Here is a 22,717-nt window from a genome sequence, read left to right as displayed (position 1 = left end):
GTTAATTCTTTTCTACCATATGTATGTCAGATATTTGCACTTTCTTATAATCATAAACCAATATTAGAAGTCTAATTAATAATGGTTTGTAATGAACACGAAAGCCTAACTATCTCTCTCTATCCTTATACTTACTCCCTCCTTCTTCCCTTCTCTCCTTCTCCCCTTCTCCCTTTCCTCTTCATTTCTTCCACTCTTTAAGACTTTTACCAAACCAGCTCCTGACTCTCACTAAAGAAGCCAGCAATTCGTATAGTGAAAGCAAGGACACATAGCTGTGTATATGTGTCTGCGTGTGTGTCGGGGGTCAGGGAGGTTAGAGGTTGTCCCATGGGAGAACAGCACACAGAATATAGATACGTACATATGGAAAAACGAATAATATCCACAGTGCTTTCAATTTTCTGTACCCATTTCCTTATATTATGAATAGAGAGTACGTAAAGGGTCAGACTGAAAGAAAAACTTTTTCTTCAAAATTACCCCCACACACAAATGCTTCCCTTGAATCCTTAAAAAATTGTTTTAGTCATCTGGTAACCACTATATATGTGTTTCTAGTGTATCGATGGTGTTTCACTAATCAGATTGCATAGCTTGAATGCAAGGACCACATTCAATGTAATATACTCATGGTCACATGAAAGGAAACCCACTCAGTACTTTCAACATACTCATATATTGATATTCTCTCTCTCTCTTTTTCTCCCCCTTTTCCCCTCTCTCTCCCTCTCTCAACTTGTCCCAATCCTCTCTCTCTCTACCTTCTAATTAGACCCCCATTCAAAACAAGGAAAGGCATTAACCAAAAAACCCCAATCCATCTGTGGACAAAAGCTGCACTATACTTAAGTCTAAAAAGATGAGCTAAACCAATGAAATTATTTCCTTCAATTAACAAATATCAAGAAAACTGAGCAGTTAAAAGCAGAGCTGAAATGTTTTGGTAAGAAGTAGGTGATGATACGCCACACACAAAATGAAGTTAGACATGTGACAATAACAGAAACTATGTGGGAGGGAAAAAGATATAAAGAACAGCAGAGTATTTGGAAACTGCTAAGTGCTGAGAAAGAAATGGAAAAAACAATTTAAAATCCTTTAAAATAATTAATCATGCAGTTAAAAAACAAAGGCAGATATTGGGAGGCAGGAAGGGAGGGAAAAGCAGAGAGAATGAGGAACAGAGAGAAAAGGGCAGAGAACGGGCAGGACGGGAGACAGAAGGGCAAGAAGTGAAAAGAGGAGGAGAAACGGGAAAAGAGAAGGAAAGAAAGAGGCAAAGAGAGACTTTTCAAAGTTTGTAGGAATAAAGTGTAAGAAGATGAAATTTGTTTTCAAAAGTGTTCACATAATGGACATGTCACAGAAGCAGAAGTATTAACATCTTGCTGTAGGGGGTAGAAATAAGACAAATGAGGCAAAGTTATAAGGAATGTGATACCAGGTGGTTACAGAGAAATAACTTTGTAATAACCAGAACTGTCCCATGGTCTTCATTACAAAGTAATGAGTTCCTTTTTCTTAGATGTACTCTAGCCATAGCTCAACCACCATGTATGAAGATAGTGTGAAGAGCAACAGCACTGGGTCATAACAAACCACAACTGTTGGTAATTGCAAATAGAAGCCCTCCCACTTGATCAACTCTTTGTTGCACAGGTCAGCCCACTTCTCCTTCCAGGAGCCTCAGTGTTGACAAGCCTTTGGTTTTCATGTGAACTCTTAACCGTGGAGAACTGCACTGCAAATGAGACACACACAAGACTAAGGGAACTCCAGAGCTCATGACAGGTCTGCAATCCTATAATCTGAACTTTGGTTTCATGGAAAAATCTCTGCCAGGGATTCATCTTAACCTTTTAAACTCTAAAAGATCATGACTAGTTAGGACCTAGGAGCTTTGTAAGTGCTCATGTCCCTGAACTACCTCCTTATGGCTTTTTCGGGGCTCCCGCATGCTGTGGCTTGCCTTAGGTAACACCACTTGCATTACTGATATGTTGTAAAGAGGGATGGAGGGGAGATGGATCCATAGCTAATTTGTTTTCACACTCGATGTAACTGGTTGTCCTTACCTCACCTGTGCATGCAGTGCTTCCTCTGAATTTCTGCGACTCATTGTAATAACTGTATGAGGGCACTTAACCCATTGCTGTAGTTACATACTTAAGAGGTTTCCATCACAAGATGGTAAGAGTAATGTTTTACCTTATCTACAACCCCAGCACCTCATACAATGTTTGGCACAGAATTAGGAACTCAAACAGGCTGAATGACCCATTCTAGTACCACCAGAAAATCAATGTGATGTTACCATGAAATAACTCAAAGAAAAATGTGATTATAACTGGTGACATTCAACAGACATTTGCAAACCACAGCCGAAAGAAAGAAAACATGTAGTACTTATTATCACTAATATAAAAGTCTTAGTTAAGTATGAAAAAAAATTATAGTTACACTATGGTGACTATTTCCTATAACATTTTTAAATCGCAAAGTAAATGTTTCCATTAACTTCTATATTAGAAGGCATTTCTGTTCAAAAGTTAAGATGACTTGCTATTTTTACATTAAATACCAACTCTTAAATATATATTCACCTTTAAGGGCATTCCTGAAATAAATACCACTCCTACAGTAAATACACTTCGCTAAGGACAGGTAATCGAGGAGGAGAAATTCAGAAAAGGAAATGCTTTAAAGAAAACAAAAGCATCCCTTGCAGTACTCAAATTAATAACAGTGCATTAAAATAAATAAAAGGCACCGTATTCACTCTGGATGTGTCTCTTATAATCACCTACTTGTTATTTTTGGTTCAAACGAAAGACATCTTCCTAAGAAGCCACACAGACAAATAAATGGATATTGTCATAACTCTGTCCTTTTACTTGCTGTCAACTTGCATATGATTTTTTGGTGGAAATTTTCCTAAATCTCTCCTTCATAAGTAATTTTAAGTTCAGGTTTCCAAATTTAATTATTACTGTCACACAGCTGAAAGTTAGAAACGATTTTGACAATATGGCAAAATTTTAAAATAGAAAATACTTAAAAAATATAAAATAACTATCATCTCTATGTGGTTAAGGTGTTTAAGATTATCATTACCATATCCAGTAAATGCATGTCACTGTTCTTCACGTTTCGACCTGGGCTTAATAACATTCCAAAACATCTGAAAATATTGGGGGGGAAAAAAAGGAGAAATAAGGTATCAAGAATATATCGAGAAGCTCAGTGAGCAAAGCCTTTTTATAATAACTATACAATCTGAGCTCTGTACTTACAAATAGCTTTAGTTTTCTAGAGAAACACCACAAAGAATTCATTAAGATTTAATAAAATCACATAGGAGTAGGTTACTTAAATTCTCCGATCTTTATGTTTGCATGTGAAAGACTACCAACTCTCAGAAACTCTGATAAAAATGGCCACAGAATCATTGATTGAAACAATACAGTAGTGAGATATGAATTAGTTTCTAGGTAGAAATGAGATTTTATTTGCCTTATTCCAAACATATAGGTCAAGATCAACTAACTCAGTTAAATTAAAAAGGATGATTTTTTAAAAATATATGAATAAGATACTGTTTTCTCTCTTTGCATCAAACTAGATTAATAGGAACAATTACCCTGGCCCTCAACAGTCATGTTCACTGAGTAGGCTATTAATACTATATCCTCAGTTTGGAAAAAAAAAAAAGTTACATAAAACACATTACTAAATGTATTATTATACCGGGAGGTGCCCAAAAAATGTATACCCATGACTTGTATTTATCTTTTGTTATCGGTATATATTGAGTATTACAAGTTTAATACAGTTTTTCCCTTTCTTAAAATGTGTATACATTTTTTGGCATCCTCTGTATTAGTGAAAATATTATCCAACATACTATATACTATTAATGATTCACTAATTTTTCCTGTGCTTCTTGATGCTAGAGAAGCTTTAGGAATCCCATCAACGCTACCCCTTTATTTGTAAGGGATTTTGCATAAGCTCCAAAATTCAGCTAAATATAACAGTTTTATATTTGTTAGGACATTATTGTTAATTCTGCGTTAAGAGAAAGTAAAGTCTAGAGATGTTAAACAATTTACCCAAATTCATGTGGCTATTAAATAGGTCTTATAACTTGAGAGGCGATGTGATGTGTCCCTCTGCCAACAACACACGCCGACACTTACGAGAGTATTTTTCCTTTCTTACCAGAGTGTTTTTATTGCAGCTTTCCAAAATTCAAAAATATGCTAGAGAGTATTTTACACAAGGAGCAGACAACGTAAATCAATTAAATATAAGATTGTTCAAATTTCAAAATAGTGGCAGCTGACCAGTCAGTATTTAATGTCCTCCTTGCTGTGTTCCAAAGGTTTACTTTTCTAGGAGCATTGGTTTTTTTCTTCCATGAACCAAGTGATTGGTCCTATCCAAGTAAAAGCTCAGTAAGTGGTAAAACAGTATGTACTTCCTGAGTATTGGAGGATATTTTGCTCAGGCTCCCTTTTGGCATCCAAAACAAATCAAGTACATAACAAACATCAAGCTGATAAGCTCTGAAGATAACTTTCCAAACATATCATTGCTCATCACTGAACAAAAGACAGTTTACTACAACAGAGATAATTAATCTAATAGTAATAATTTTAATGTGATTACTATGTACAATTTGATCTCTCTTATTAACTCCTATAATAAACACTGTCTGTATAAATTAAATGTCCATTAACCATGCAATTCATTGTACTATTTTTTCTACTAGTGCCTTAAAATCTTGATAAGTAAGAATAGAAGAGTTAATTCTTTTCAGATATAATATTTGGTCGCCCAACTAAGAAGTCAGGTCAGTGAGGACAGAAGACTTGTCACACATTCCTTACACAGCAGTCCCACTTGTCAGCGGGGGCTTCTTTCCAAGACCCCAGTGGATGCCTGAAACCGCAGATAGTACCAAACCCTACATATACTATGCTTTTTCCTGTACATGCATACATACCTTTTCACTTGAGGAAGTACTTTGCGGCTTCTCCTGGCATATCCGAATTGCCAGGAGAATCACTACTCTTGCACTTTGGGGCCATTAAGTAAAACAGGTCCTGTATCACAAGCCTTGTGATAACTCGACCATCAATAACTGAAACAACTATTAAGTGACTATGGGAGAGGAGTAGTACACAGCCTGATTTCGTCACATTACTCAGAACAGCACACAATTTTAAACCTATACACTGTTCATTTTCCATTTAATACTTTCAGACCGTGGCTGACTGCAGGTAACTGAAACTGCGGGAAGTGAAACTGCAGATAAGAGGGAACTACACAGTATGCACGTACTTTGCTTCAGCTTTCATCCATCATGGATTTTTTTAAGAACAATTTTCTATGTTATAGAGTTTTTAAGCTATAAAACTATTATATACTCGTTGTAGAAAGTTAATAAATACCAACGTATATGGGGAGAAATTAATTCTCCCTTCTCTCTCTATTTCAGCCCCCTTAGAAACCAATACTTCAGTTTAATTTGCATCTTGCCCACCTTTCTTTCTGCTTTTTTTTTTTTGAAAATTAAACTCTTCTATTATTTTGTTTGCCTAGCACTTGTAGGTAAATACTAAATGGGTATAATTTTATATTTTCATAACATTTCTATGTTAAAATCTACTGCAAAAGGAGCCTTGGAAGTAAGTTTTCCTTAAATGGCAACACATCTTATTTTGATGATCTCTGATGCACTGCTCTTTTTCTGGGTTATAAATAAAAATTCCTGCCACCAACCAGCAGTGTGACCTTAGATAAAGCACTTAACCCGCTTGGGCCTCTGTTTGCTCTTTTAGAAAATGGAAAAGGTATAATACATAAACTCTAAGGGTTTTTCCAGCACTAAAATTGCACAACATTTCTTCTATCAACTTGTATTAGTCATTTCCGAAATTATACTTCATTGAAGCACATCAGGTTTCCTATGGGGACAAGCAAAATCTATTAGGAATAATGTATCAGTAATTAGATATTATTAATACCACAAACACCTATTGCAAATATTAAATGTTTCACTGGGGAGTTCAAAGCAGTCAACCTTCTCTTATTAACTCTATAAATAATGTAGGAAGCAAATTGCTATCACAGCTATTTTCTCAAGGAGCTCACGGTCTAGTAGGCGGGGGAAGTAAGCAAGCAGGCGATCACAACGTGATAGAGTAAGTTTTCTGATAGCTGTAAGTGCAGAATGAGTTTTCTGATAACTCCGAGAACAGCGCAGACAGGAAACGTACCCAGCACTATTTATAATACAGTCAACAGCTGACCTACCCACCCAAAATTTGAAATCAAATCTCCTGAGAATGAGATGGTGATGTTATCCTATTAATAATTATTACCATATTTAATTATAGTAGCTACTGTATTAATTATAGTAGCTACTGTATTGAATGCCTTAACTTGAAGTCAGATGTTACTATAGTGTCCCATTTACATTTTAGAACAGCCTTCCTACAGCATAATAATAAAACTGCTTTTCTGAAAGTACACGTGATTTGTCCAAACCACACACCTGTTAAGTGATAACCTACGATTCAAGACCGTGTGACTGCAGAACCGCATGGTCTTCTCATTACACTCTGGCCAACTCCCTGGCCTTTCGGTAGAAAAGATTATAAATTCCCTGTATGATCCAGGGTAAGTCACTGACACACTTCAAAGTGTCACCACATTTTTGAAATTCAGCTATCACCTGTTTACATGTTCACTATGCTAATGTAAAGTTGAAATGAAAAAAAAACTCATGGTGGAAGGACACTGTCAACTACAGAGCAGTTGCCAATTAGGAATTATTATTACAATGACTACTGTCATTGAAAACATTTAGCATTCCCTAATACCCAATTAGTTTTTACTCAAAACAGAACTTTAAACAGCTTTGAACACCAAATTAGCATCCATACCAACACCAAAAGCTCGTTGTGTCTCTCAATGCTTTAGAGTTAACTGATAGAAAAATAAGAGAGAAAAATAAAGATATATGTTAATATATTGCAATAGGAAACTAATTTTTTTTTCCACTTTTGTCCATCAAATCATTAGGATTCTATATAACTCCATGAAGGCCATGGATAAAAATTAAGAATGAAGGAAAGGAAAAGGAGGCAGGCTCTGAACAATATCAGTTAAACAACACTGTCTCTTATTAAACTTTTGTTATTAAAACTGAAAAAGTGACAGTATGTCAGAAGGGAGTAAACAGTACTACAAAGAAGAAAAGCTGTAACTCAATTATAGTTTTTTAGAACAATATACAAAAACTCTGAAAATTAAACAATTTCGTAAAACTTGGAATCCCAGGTAGTCTCACCCTAAAGAAACTAAAGCAAAAGATGATTGGAAAAGTCTCCTACATAAGACTCATTGGGATTGTTTTTTGCCATAGTAAGGGAACGAAGTAGAGAAAGACATACCGACATTCCCCCCTCTGCGCACAATAACCACACAAGCGGAACCGTGCAAGAGCAATCTTACCATCCATGGGAAAAAATATGGTTGCCCTGTGACTTGCAAATATTTTTGTCAAAACTTTAAAAAATTCTCTTATTGTCAATTATTAATATACAGGGAAATGAAAAAAACAAAAGTATTATTTATTTAATACTTTGTAATTTAAAGCACTTTGGAAACATTGACGGCTACTAAACTATTATGGGGTAATATAAATTTGTGTATTAATTTTGAAATGCCAAATGAAGACAGGAAGTTGTTGGGTGCATGAACTGGGCATTCAGAGGAGACCTCTCAGGTCAGAGATAAAACTTTGGAAGTCATCCATTTATAGATATATTTCAAGTTACAAAACTGGATGAGGTAACCTACGGAATGGCTGTGGCCATAGAAAGACTGCTAAATGATGTCAAGAAGGCAAAATGGAATTAAATCTAGTCTATGGGTAGGAAGTTGGTCATCAGAGCATGGACATTTCATCCAGAGTAATAAGAGAGAAGGCAGAATGTACGGTACCCGAGATCGATTGATAGACACAGTGATGGGGACATCTAAAGTCCTATTCTTATTGCTTCTATTATCTTAAATAAGAAATGATCACTGGCTGAGAGTAATCATGGTAGGAGACATGACAGAGCTTTAAACAGATGGTGTGAAACGATCTAGGACAGAGATGAAACAGCTTGTGGAGTAAAATGAAACAGAAATGCTATCAACACTAAGATACAAGTGAGCTCATGGTCATGAATCTGAGGTGAAAGCAATTAGCATGGGTATATATTAGTTTTGTTTTGTTTCCAGCAGCATTCAGTTACAAGTGTTGGCACAAAGGAGCAAAAAGCTGGAATTAACTAGAGCTGGGAATATGCCAGGAGTGCAGGAAAATGGTAGAGAGAGGGCAAGAGAACTCTGGGAGTATATAAAGGAATAATTTATAAAGATAGATCATGGAATATGAGTTGGGAAGGAGACAAGAAAAAACATGGAGTGGGTGGGTGAGGAATAGTAAAACATGACAGGACCAGAGATTACTAGTCTCTGTGGGATCAAAGACTAAAATTAAGGGGGTGGGGGAAGTGAATTAGAGAGATGAGGTAATGCTCAGAGAGTGGGATACCTGAAATTGAGATTATGAAGGAGTACAGTTGTCAGGACAAATCGCAGAGTCTGACCACAGAAGCAGGTGATTGAGGTAGGGAAAAGGACAAGATCTTTGGACAAGCAGAGGTCAAGAAACTGAGAAGCTAGTTTATTATAAAAATCACCTACACGGATATTGAAATAGCCAAAAATGAAGATTAACCTAATAATTAGAGAGTGACTGTGAGCCAGGAGCTGAAATCTTCAAAGACTGATGGGAACCCAAGGCTTGTAGGTAACTAGGAGAGAGCTTAGCAGACGTTACAATCTGAGAGGATGAGCTTGGAAGCTGGGAGTTTTTACGGAGGAAAGAGAAACAACAGTCTGGCAAAAGCAAAGGCGTGCAAGAAAACTACTTACACACCTCCAGGCCGGAGGTACAAGGGGTAGGAAAACAGTTACCATTTAAAAGGGCTGTAAGGGAACCAGTGGATTCAGGCAAAAGCCGAGTTGTAGAAAGTGAAGGTGCCATTCAGAAATCAGGTGGAGGGCAAAAGGCATTGTGCTGATGATGGACTATGAGTTGCAGAGCATCAAATAGAATGGGTTAGGAAGTTGGGTAAAGGTGGGTACGGGTGTCCGATGGGGGGATACACAGAGTCATGTGGGTGTTAGAATCTGAGCACTGAAGGAAAACCAAGGACTCCTGGACTTCTACAAGGCCTGAAAGACACGGGCAGAATAGAAATAGATTTCAGTGAGGCTGAAGGGTGAGGGTAGGAAGAAGGATCTGGGCAGAGCTCCGGGGCACCTGCTTTTCTACAGTTCTGGACAACTCAGGTGCACAGGCCAAGGGAGAGGCATGCGGTGTTCTGAGCACCCTCTTATGTTACTGACGGGAGGAAGGAAGGAACAGAACATAGGAGTGTGAAGGAGGTTTTACGTGAAGTGCATCAAGAAAAGACAACTACTTCTGGGTGTCCAGAGACACTCTCAGTTGATGAGTTTGCCAAGTTGTAAACCCACATATGTATTTATTTTACATTAGCTCATAACCTCATGTTACAAATGTTACTGCTCCTCTCAAAACAAGGTCCAAAAAAGCTGTCCTGTGTCCTCACAGAGATCTTCCATTAGGCAAACACTTTCTATAATCAATAAAAGTTACACATGCGTGCGAGCGCACACATGGACAGAAATAGTGATTTTGAATGTGATTCCTACATGAAAAACCAGCCATAACAAACTGCCCTTGTGTTGGAGCCCCAAGACCACTCTTATTACAAGGACTCACAGAACCCATCCTAGAATTGTATTTAAGGCCATTTCTTAGAATCCATAGAAATGAAGCAAAACCAGCAAAGGTAAAAGGCTAATGGGGTGAAGTTCAGGGAAAACCAGGTGCAAACTCCCAGGGTCTTCTCCCTGTGGAGTCACTACTTAATACCTCCAGCAACGAGCTGTGACATGTGTGAAAAGTTTAGTGTGGCAGCTGACAGAGATGCAGTGTCCAAGATTTTATTGGGGACTGATCGCACAAGTAACCTCTGTCTACCACGTACTAAAGTCCAGACTCCAGGAGGAAAGCATAAATCAGGTTGTTTGCACCAAAAGTTTAGGCACAGTTAGTCACTCTTCTCATGCTGGGAATGGTGGGAATTCTCCCGAAATCCAAGTTTCCAGATGCCGGTCAAGAATTAACCTTATAAGTGGACCTTCAGGAACAGAGTCAGGCCTGCTATCTTAACTCCTTTCTGCACAGCCCTATTTTGGTATTTACATTTCGCGAAAGAAATCTTTAATATAAAACAATATCATTTGTGTGTAAAATAATATTGATTCCTCAGATGCTCAACTTCGTTTAAAACAGTTGAATCAAGCAATATAAAACTTTGATCAGTTGTCAAGAGAATAACAGTTTTCTATAGTGGGACATACAAATAATTTGTCTAAATACATAAACCTTAAAGAAAATAGGTGAATAACAATTAGAAAAATGACATGAGAATAAAAAGGATAAGTAAGCACAGATAAAAAATTTCACGTGCAATACTTTTTAAACTTTTGTTAAGTCCTACTAAATAAAAATAACATTTTATGTAGTTCTTCCCCGCTCTTCCCTTCAAAGGAACCAACGATCTTTAAAAATAAAAAAAGCTATGCTGCCATTATACATAAAAACAAAATATTACTAACAATGTTTACTAGTGGTACAAAATAATTACAGTTGACCCTCCATATCTGTGGATTCCACATCTGTGGATTCAAGCAACTATGGATCGAAAATATTTGAGAGGAAAAAAAAGTTGCTGACGTGTACTATGTAGTTAGGCCTTTGATGGCTGTGTCTCTACTGAACATGTACAGACATTTTCTTGTCATTATTCCCTACAGTATATAACAAATATTTACATAGCATTTACACTGTATTAGGTATTATAAGTAATCTAGAGATTTAAAGCATACGACAGGCTGTACGTAGGTTATATGCAAATACTACGCCATTTTATATAAGGGACTTGAGCATCTCCGGATTTTGGTATCTGTGGGGGGTCCTTGAAACAATTCCCTGCAGATACCAAGGGACAACTTTTTATCATATATGTAGGTACTTAAAACCTCCCCTCTCCCTTCCCCCTAAAAAGTCATACAAAAGAGTCAAATGGAAAGGCTTTAGGAAAAATAGCAAGCCCTGAATTCAAATCAAATCATGTTGCCTCTTATCAGCTATGTTTCTTAGCAAGGAAAAAAATAACATGCTTTAGTTCCCCCTCCCCCCAAAAAAGCAAATAAAAAGGTAATCCACTTTGCAGGGTTTCTTGCTTTAGTATAAAAAAGACTATGCATTAAACACTTGGGATGGATGTGGAAATCATTAAGTAGTAGTAATTATCCTTGCCATTATTATGAAAGTTCAAAGACTACCTAAAATAACCAGTTGTTGATGTTTTCTTCCCGGAAATGTACCAGAAACTTTATCTATGGGACTGGTTAATTTCATTAGCTACTAATTCAATTAGATACTGTCAGTAGAGGTCCAATGAGGAGAGAACCCACAGTAATTTGAACAGGGAAAGTTTACTATAAAGAATTATTAAATGTAATAGGTGAGTAACTATTGAGAGAATCCTAAAGAATCCTCAAGGATAAGGGAGAGTACCTAGGGGAACAATAAACTCGGAAGGAGGGTTCTCTCTCTAAAGCGGGTATTCAGACCCCAGCAGCGATGGTATGACCGCAGCCCAGAGGATGACGAAGAACTTTACTGCCAGGCAAAGCTTGGCTACAAGCAAGCAGGAACCACCCTCCAGGTGCAGGCAGCCAAGGGGGCGGCAGGCAAACAATGGAAACCAGGACTCCTGGAGCCAGCTCACTGGAGAGGGTTGTGAGGTCTGGAGCCCACAGAGTTTGTGCCTGGAGGGCCACAGGAAGATCTCCCAGAGCCAGAACCAGGACGATGAGCTCAAAGAGGGAGAGCGTGCACTGGGCGCACAGCTGGAGCACAGCGCCACTGCACGTCCCAGAATCTTGCAGCAAGAGCAGCAATCACACCAGAACTAGGAAGTCCCTTCCTTCTGCAGTGTCTCCAGCCCCCTCTGCTGGTACGATTTAATACTGTGCCTGCTTGCAAAGAAGAAATGCGGAAAGCGCTACTAATGCAGACCGAATAAGAAGGTAGATTTGGAGCCAAGAGGTAATAAATTGATGACTGGTGTAGGATATAATTACAAATACCCCATCTCTTCTAATTACTTAACAGCCAGGTTTGAAATCACAATTTCCTAAACCAATAAATAAGGAATTATTTTCTTAATGTAAATTAAAAATGTAAATTGGTTCAACCACTATGGAAAACAATATGGAGGTTCTTGAAAAAATTAAAAATAGATCTACCATATAATCCAGCAATTCCACTTCTGGGTATACATGCAAAAGAAATTAAGGCAGGATATCAAAGAAATGTGAGATGTATGCACTCTCATGTTTATTGCAGCAATATTCACAATAGCTAAGATATGGAAACAACCTAAGTGCCCAATGGATGAATGGATAAAGATGTCGTGTGTGACACACACACACACACACACACACACAGGTATAGTGTTCAGCCATGATAAAGGAAATCCTGTCATTTGTGACATCACGAACAGACCTTGAAGACATTATACTAAGTGAAGTAAGTCAGACAGAGAAATAAATATTACATTATATCACTTATATGTGGAATCTGAAAATGCCAAACTCATAAAAACAGAGTAAAATGGTGGTCACAGTGGCTGGGGAGTGGAGGAGGAGAAGATATATTGTTTACGGACACAAACTTGCAACTAGCAGTAAATAAGTACTAGAGATCTGAAACACAGCATAGTGAACGTGTATTATCTTATAATCAAACTTGCTAAGAGACTAATTCCTAATTATTCTAACCACAAAAAAAGAAATAATTATGTGATGTTATAGAGGTGCTATCACTACAATGGCAATCATATTATAATACAGAAATATATCGAATCAGTAGGTTGTACACCTCCAATTTATAGTGTTACATGTCAAATATATTTCAATAAAAAATTGCTTTTACATTTGAACAACCTGGAATGCTCCTCAGCTAGGACCTGGCAGCCTCTATGTCCACAACAATCTTGATTTGTCACCTTAAGTTAAATAAACCTAAGTAAAGATCTTTTGCCACTAGAAAAAAAGATGCCTCTGGGATTGAAGTCACTGAGCAATCACTTGAATATTCACATTTTCAAATTCTGCTGGAAATACACCAAAGAATATCGATTCATTTATTTTCTTACAGGTTTGGTTAATTTTAAGCTTAGTGTATAATCATCAAGAGTCAATTGGGTACAGTCTTTAAGAGGATACACTCAGGAGTGAGATGGCCTTTGCTTAAACCCTGGCTCTACCAGTTTCTGGCCAAGTGACCAAAGTTATTTAACCTCATTAAGCATCTGTTTCATCATCTGCAAAAATAAGTTAATAGTTACACCTTCCATACATGTTGCTATGAAAATTAAACTGTACAACAGTCGTCATACAGTGATTGCTCAATAAATGTTGGCTGTTAATATCATTTTCTCTCTCATGTCCAGTTCCTAAATAAAGATGAATATGTAAAATCTAACATGGGTGATTGAGGAAAGCAAAAGAACATTAGAAATTTTCAAGACCTGCACAAGAGCAGTTTTCACATATCCTCTAAACAAGGTAGGAATTTTATCAGATGTATTGTTGTATTATAGCCTCCATATTACAATGAATTTAATCAATGCTCTAAATTTATAAATGTCTTATAAACTTTTTATTCATTTATTCAACAAGTATTTTCAAAGAGACAGTAGAGACTCAGAACATATATTCTGGTACCAGATGGACCCAGTATTTAACTGTATGACCTCAGGCAAATTATTTAACCTCTGTGTCTCAGATTCCTGAACTGTACAACAGCTGATAATCGTACCTACCCCTCAAAGGGAGCACAGAAGACAGTGCTCAACAGAAAAAGTGCTAAGTAAGGATTGAGAAGCTAACTGCAAAGGTCTGTTCCTAGTAGCACTGGGCTACCTGTTGAAGGTTCTGGGATCAATAGCATAGTACTTGCCTTCAAAGACGTCAAAATAGATCATGACAGTCTAATTTGTCAAATATCTACATATGAGGAACATTTGAACCCTTGAATGCACAGAGAAATGGCTTCATTCATAATAAAAATTAATAATTTAAAATAACCCAAATTTTGAAAATTAGCATTTGGAGTGAGTGATGGGTGCACTCGGATTTAATATATTATTCTTTCTACTTTTGTGTATGTTAGACATTTTACATAATGAAAAGCTGTTTTTAAAAATGATACATCATTTTCTCTTTCAAAAGATAAAACAAAATTATGCCATTTGAAGGATTTTCTTTCAAACCAATGTCTTCATGCTACAAATTTGTCAGCAGCAATGTTCGCAAGTCAGAGATAAGAATTCTCTTGACAAGATTGCCACCTACTGGATTATCTTAAATTCCACTATTTACATCTTGTGATTTAAACACATTAAATACCACATATAACCCAATAAAAGACAAGGGTTGCTTTTTCCAAAAAAGATAGTAAATCTAAGTATTTACAAAATGTCCCACATCACAGGAAATTCTGTTATGTTGAACAAAGTATTGTTTGAGGAAGACCCATTAGCCTGAAACAATCTCAGTCAATTTTAGTGTAGATGCTTACAGAGGTCATCTGATAGAATGTGTGAGAAACTTAACATGGATTTAGTAATTACTGCAGATGTAGGAACCCACAGTTCTTAGATATTATCACCAACATTAATGATATTAAAATAAAAGAAATATAGTAAGTGATTATATGTGGAATGGTTTTTAACTATCCTAATATTATGCAAATGGTGACTTGGGGCTTAGGTAAAATTTCTAATGATAGCAATATATACTGACTCAAAAAGTACTTTATCTCAAACAACTTAGGCAGAAATTGAGATAATGTGCTCTTAAAAATACCTGAAAACTATTCAAAAAGTAGTTTAAGTGATGATGAAGACCTGATGTTGAAGATTATTGAAGAGAGTATGAATAAAGTTCTCTTATAAATATAATGGACAAAAAGCACCATTTCTAAGTTATTTTGTGTAATATATTTAAAATGTATGCGTAAATGTTTAAATTAACCAAGAAAATACTATAATTGGGCATTCAGATGTTTCACCTATATTCATCAAGGTTTCTACACTCAAGTAGATCAAACTGGGAGCTTTTCATTGGGAAAAGGAAGGAATCCATCTTATACACACACAGTCTAGGCCTCTATATACCATTTAATCATAAAACTAAGGTTTTTAAGTAATTACTAAGTTAAATTATTCAATTCAATACCTCATACTTCAGACTGGAAGTTACTACAGACTTGATGATTGGACAGCTGTCTTTTGTTATGCCAGAAAGAAAACGCTGGAGACATGACATAAGGACATAGAGTTTAAAGGGGGTCCCACTGGCAAATTCTGGGACCATGTGAGCACCAAAATATTTAAGCACGGTAGTGAATTATAATCTATTGTGTGTGGGGGGGAGGTGCTGGAATTCAGGAGTTTATACCAATAATAAGTAGACAAATAAATGGAAGAGAAGGGAGAGGTCTTGGCATCAGAATGCCAAGGGAGAACTGGTAAATCTAGAAAAAGTGCAAGAGATAGAAAATTATCATTTTACATTCATCACAGTAAAGACTGGATCAGACAAGAATCATGAATGAATGAATAAATGAACGAATGAATGAAATAAAAGAGGACATTTGGATGAGAAGCAGGATATTTTCATGAGTCTCCCGACAATTGCAGGAGAGAAAAAAAGAGGAAAGACAGTGGAGAAATCAGACATCTCGACTAGGTAATCAAAACTAACATCACCAGCAAGAGCCAGATGGTCATCAGACACACCCAGAAGTGACACACTGTGAAGGAAACATCACCTACGTAGCAATAAGTAATCTGAATCTACTCATGAGGAAATGTTAGATAAACCCCAAATGAGTGATGTTATATTAAAAAGAGGGGAAAGTAATGTATTTTTCAAAAATGTCCATGTCATAAGATACAGAGAAAAGCTGTGGAAATGTTCCCAGATTAAAGAAAGCTAAAGACAAACGGCAACTAAATGCAATTATCTGACCCTAGTGTGAATCCTGAACTGGCAGGGACATTATTGGGTTAACTAACAAAACTGAAGACAAATGGCAGGGTAGATAAAAAGTATTGTATGAATGCTAAATTTACTGAGTTGATACATAGAATGTGGTCATAGAAGAGATACCCATTTTTCTAAGGAAGTATATAAGGGAAAAATGTCATGAGGTATATAATTTAATCTTAAATTGTTCAAAAATACAATCACATGTGTGTACGTGTGCATGTGCTAGCGTGTATGTATGTCTTTGTGTATGTGTATGTAGATAGGGAGGGAGAGAATGATTAAGAGATGGAGACAGTTGGGGAGGCCGGTTGGCTCAGTTGGTTAGAGTGCAGAGCTCTTAAACAAGGTTTCCGGTGTGATCTCTGTGTGGGTCACTGTGAGCTGCACCCTCCACAACTAGATTGAAACAGCTATTTGACTTGGAGCTGATGAGTCCTGGAAAAACACACCTAAATAAATAAAAGTATAAAAAAAATAAAAAGTGAAAAAATAAGAGATAGAGAAACTGGAAGATCGAAAGATTGAGAAAGTAGATGCAAAGCAAATGGAAATTACCAACGGGTGATTCTTAGTAAAGAGTATACAGGTATTCTCTGTACATGCTGTATTTTTTTTAACTACTCTGTAAGTTTGAAATTACTTCCAAATAAAAAGATGAAAGCATTACTATATCTACAGCTAACCAAAAAACAAATTTAAATCTCACCATCATTCTTTCAGGACAAAAATATTTAAAATCAACAATACTTTTATTTTCAGCTATTTTTCATCAATTTTAAGAAGCCATCAATTTTAAGGCTCACAGTATTTTTTATACCACTAAGAAAGGGAAGAAATGATGACAACTTAATTATAAGATGCCATCAACTGTTAAACACACCACAATTTCAGAGATGTTAAATATGAAAACATGTACATCTTAAAATTGATGAAATATGGGGATTTATTTGTTTTCAAGTGAAAAACACATACATGCATTACCATACTGAGATACCGTATAGAACTTTTCCTATTTTCTGGATACTAGCAGTAGGATCCAAAGATGGGAAGAAAGTAGAGCTAAACACCTGACATTCTAAAGAAAGGTGCAGATAATTAGGGGCCAGACACCTCCTCCTAGATTTAAGAGGGACAGGGATTGCCATGATGCCATCAGCCAAGACCTCAACTGACCCCCATATTCATCCCAGCCTAGAGAATGGAGGTTTGGGGGGAGGTGTGGTCATAGTATACAACAGCATTGGTAGAGAGGCTTTGCTTTCTCTTGTGGTCATCACCAATTTCTCCCAGCCCTCCAAGCCAAGTAAATAGGCATTTGCTTTTACTTCCAGTTTTTTGCCACCATAAACAATGCTGTAATAAACATCTTTAAAAACGTCCTTAGATGGCATAGTTTCATTTCCAATAGGATAGATTCCCTAGAATGGAACTGATGTGTCTAATTACAGGTATTTTTAATCTTTATAGATGTTGCCAGATTGCTTTTCCAAAAGGATGTACTAACACTTTACCCTTTTTCCCCATATCCCCACCAGTTCCACATGTTATTTTAGCCAATCTGATATCTTATTGTAACCTTAATTACATTTCCCTATTTGTGAATTGGGACATATATATATATACATACACACACACACACACACATACATACACATACATATATGCATATATATACATATAAATGTATATAAACATATATAATTATGTTATACATATTATATAATTATATGTTACATATTATAGATATTACATATAATATAGGCTATATAATTATATATAATATATACTATATATAATTATAGTGTAATTATATTATATAAAGTATATATACTATATGGTATATGTTATATCATTATATATACTATATTAGTATATATAATATATACTAATATATATACTATATATACTATATTAGTATATATAATCTAAAAGAATATATATATAATATATAATATATACTAATATAATATATATAATATAATATAATATAATATATTATATATATTACATAATATAATATATAATATAATATATGCTATATAATATAATTATATAACATATACTATATAGTATATATACTATATATATATCTATTACATTACATATATATTATATATATGTGGATATGTTTGTTGGCCATGTGAATAGCTTTCCTATGATTTGTCTATTCATACATTGTTTGTTTTTCTTTTTTCTGCCAACTGTTATGAAATTTATATATACTATAGATAATAACTTTCATCCCTCACCTACATTACAAATATTTTTTCCAGAACTGTCATTTGTTATTGACTTTCTTATAGTATCTCTTGTCCTATAAGATTTTGTTTTGTTGTTTTTATATGGTCAAATATGTACATAAATATATAAATGCACATACACATATATGTATATGTGTGTATGTATATGTGTGTGTGTCCGTGTGCATTTATGTATTTAAAATACATACATACATCTTTTAAAGCTTCTGAAATCCCATTAAGTAAATACTTTGGAATAATAAAAAATGAATGAGAAGTTAAGGTATCTGCTCATTATGCAAATAAGGGACAGCAGGACAATGGGATGTGACCAAACAGGGATGAAGCAGTTATTACTGATAAAGCAAAGCCATGTCATGTTTGTTGCTGACATCAATTGAGCTGTTCAGTGAACCGTTACATTTAACTTATTCCAGTGCACGGTACATTATGATTCTCATCCTCATTCTCGTGAGAAACTGAAAGGTGAAAAGCCACGTGAGCACTACAGCTGAGATTGAACAGTGTGTCTGTTGAAACACAATCACAATGTCAATACAAATTTTGGGTAGCATTAGGAGCAGGTTGCTTACCTTTCAATAGCTAATTCTTTGTTAGAAAGTTGCTGCACTGTAATCACAACCTTCTTCTCTATTCCTTGTTTTAATTTGAAATAAAATTTATCTCTATCCTTAGGTACAGGACTGGAATATGCAAAAAAAAAACACACAAAAAAAACACAAAAAACAGAAATTATCAATACAGTAAATAAAACAACAAAATAAGAAAATCTATCCCAAAATTAGAATGAAACAACAAAGTATGTAAGCAACAACACCTTTATTCTTAAAATGTACTAAACTTTCATCCTGCCACAGAGTAACAAACTATAAATTGGATACTTGACAAAACCTAACTGAGGTTAAAAACAGGATTTTTTAAATAACATCATTTCAAATTTGTTTTTAAACTTAACAAATTTAGGAATATAATTTAATACTTTTAAGTCACATTTCTGGTGTAGCTGGTGGTATGGTCATGAGTTCCTTTAACATAATGAAACCCAAGACAAAAACAAATTGAGGAGAAGAGCTTACTTTTAAACATCTAGAATTTGAGATGACTGTGACATATCGAGGTGAGCATAAATAAAAGATGGACAAAGGTATAGATTGGGGCAGTGTAGCCTAGGCCAGGCTGACTATTCTTAAGAATGATCACTAAAACAATAAATGTTTAAAGTATATATATTGTCTTATCTGAAAAGAAAAATGCCTTGAGCAATTTATTTGACCTAAGGCTCGATCTCTTTTTCTGTGAAAAACAGATAAAATAACTAACAGTTATTGTTAGAATTAAAAGCACAGTTAAGGCACATAGGTAATAATTAGAGTATAACTGTGTCCTATTATCTGCCTATTTTTGAACTGGAGAAAAACATTCTAAATATACAATAGAAGGAAAGTGTTAAGTAAATGATGATCAAACCACACAACGTACTATTGGGAACCATTAAAAATGATTTGGATTAAGAACATTTTAATGGAAATATTCTTATATCACAAAGTTGAAAGAAAAATATGTATATATAGAATTGTGTGAAAATACCCCCTAGAAATAAATGAAACAAATCCAATATTAAAAGTGATTGTAACTGACAATAGTTTTTTACTCTACCTTTATCATTTTTACTAAATCTTCTATAATAAATATCATTATTTTTAAATATTAAGAAATCATTGACATAAAATATTTGAAAAGCATGAGAAAAGCGAAACATATTAAATTCACCAAACATTTCTTTAGCATTTTAAAGCTTTATACCGACATTGTATATACAGTTTCTGGAATCTTTATAGTAGCCAATATCACATTTCAGGCACAATATCAAATTTTATTTTTCCCAAATAACCTCACCTAAAGTTTCCTTTTCCATCATCTTCTTTTACCTCCAAGGAGACACTGAAGGTAAACACATCACTGTCAGGGGTGGGAATGACTGAGTCTTTAACATCAGACACTTGTCTGGAAGAACGTTTGAATGCTGTACAGAAACTATACAAAATTCTGCTTACCTAAAACAATAAAAATGGAAGCACCGTTAGGCAAAGGCTTTAACTGCATTTTGATACCGTTTCCCTCCTAATTCTTGAATCTATAACTCCCATGATCACAATTTTCTTTAGCAGATACAGTCTAAGCATATATATAGTTTATAATATATTGTTTATAACTTATATTAGTTTGTAGTCTAAGCATTTATATAGCTACATACATATACAGTTAGTTCTTCCAATCTGGCAGTTAAACAGTAATAAAGCAGTTTAACTAAGTTCACAAAAGAACTCTATTTATTTATTGGTGTTTCTAGGACTCAGAATATACTACATTGCAATGAATGAATCCTAAGATAATTACTAGAAGGATACTGGCATCTAAATCTTCCCAATGAACACAAACAAGGTTTTCACCCAAGTGGTCAATTTTTCTTTCCACTTCCCTCAGCTTCAGAGGACTAGATACTGAGTCATAAAGTAAATACTGGTTTCAGCAATAACCAAACATGGTAACGTGATTTACAGAGCTCCTGGTGTTATGCCACGTTGCTGTGGTATAAAATGCAGGATTCCCAAAATGAATGCTGAAATGGTCTTATCTATTTTAATAGTACTAAGCTACCCAAATGACTACTTTAAATGTGCATCTATACTCTTCCCCTAAACTGGAAAAGTACTCTAAGTCCCACACTCTTCCAGAAGATATCTTCCTTGGTTCCAAAAAAAAGCGTCATACCACCTCACACTTACAAGCCTGAAGTACAAAAGGCCTTCAAATCTCTCGGACCACCCATGAGTTGAACAAAGAAAACAAGGTGAAATAAGAAGTTTCACACAGGTCATATTTTCAAAACTTCACATTAGAAGGAACAAGTAAAGAGACTTCTCTAAATGCTAACAAATCCTTCACTTTAGATAAAATGAATTCAAATTATTCACTGAATTACATTAGTCTAGAAATGTAATATTTTGTAATTTTCTTGAAACAAGAGCACTTTCATCAACAGCAGAATTTCCTAAAGTACAGGGTCTTTCCTCATTTTTCTATTTTTGTTATATTCATATTTCTATCTTTTCTCATACACTGTGTCGTATTAAAAAACAAGTGGTCCTCAAACCTCCAATAGCAATATTTACATATATTAATCAATGATAACCCTAAACTGCCTTTTCAATGCCAAATTAATAGTTTCTTAATTATTACTTATATACTTTTAACTGTAGAAGAATGCTTCCTGCAAGCCTAAAGTTCAACTTCAGCAGTGGCATATTTGTATCATCTTCATAAAATTGTAAAAATATTTTAATGTGTGATCCCATTATAATTTTACATAAATGAGTAAAAACAATAAAAGCAGCAAAGGAATGCTATTAATAAGAACTGTAGGCCTCAAATCTTACACAGTTAAGACAATGACAAATTTACTCGTTCGTTTCACAAATATGTTTGAACACATGTTATAAACTAAGTATCATTCTAGGTGCTGTGTTACTAAGTATTAGACAGCAGTAAACATGGAGCTTACATTCCCTCACATGGAAATTGAAGGAGAAGGGATCATTAAGCCAAAAGCAGAAATGTTGAGCCTAAACTGGACACTTATTTGACTTCGCTCAATAATTTAAGTATTATAGAGAAAACACAAAGAAAGAACATGTTAGGAATAAGTCACTGAAGATCATGCCTACAAAGTGTAAAAAGGAACTTGAAACTTTTTAGTCCTCTGAGTACTCCCCACTTCCTAACCCCAAATATAATAAAATATCAAGTCTATTGTTAACTTTTTATACATTCAACTTCAACATATTTTTAAGAAAATGTATGTGAAAATAGGGGGATGCCTGTACATAACTTGATACATTCATGGGGTCAAACCCCAACCATATTTCTTTTTTCTCCTCTCCCATATCTTCCTCTATTTGTCTTTGTGTCAAGGCACCAGCAAGCCTACACCAAAAAAGTCAGAGAACTTGGCAAATTCTAAAGTAGATGGCAAGGCTCAGGAATTTCTTTTGGAAAAGGTTAAGTACTTTTAACTTAAAAGCTGAGCCAGAGTGGCAGAGAATGATGGGGGCAGGGGCATCAGACCACACCTTTCTCTCTTTTTGGAGGAAGGACACGACAGGACG

General features: G+C 35.2%; 1 protein-coding gene across 4 annotated transcripts in view; it reads right to left on the bottom strand.

Annotated features, from left to right (window-relative positions):
• Window positions 1–22,717, bottom strand: part of RABGAP1L (RAB GTPase activating protein 1 like) — a 423,826-nt gene that overhangs the window by 347,932 nt on the left and 53,177 nt on the right. For all 4 annotated transcript variants that reach the window (XM_019725918.2, XM_074322089.1, XM_019725841.2 and 1 more), the window contains exons 6-8: window positions 20,448–20,605; window positions 19,124–19,234; window positions 3,118–3,184 (exon numbers count right to left, since the gene is read on the bottom strand). In XM_019725918.2, coding sequence (XP_019581477.2) covers window positions 3,118–3,184; window positions 19,124–19,234; window positions 20,448–20,605 — 336 coding nt within the window. The remainder of the gene's footprint in view (window positions 1–3,117; window positions 3,185–19,123; window positions 19,235–20,447; window positions 20,606–22,717) is intronic.

Source organism: Rhinolophus sinicus, linkage group LG17 (assembly GCF_036562045.2).
Source record: "Rhinolophus sinicus isolate RSC01 linkage group LG17, ASM3656204v1, whole genome shotgun sequence".
Lineage (NCBI taxonomy): Eukaryota > Metazoa > Chordata > Mammalia > Chiroptera > Rhinolophidae > Rhinolophus > Rhinolophus sinicus.
The sequence above is the reverse complement of the archived record's forward strand: the minus strand, read 5'-3'. Positions and strand labels throughout refer to the sequence as shown.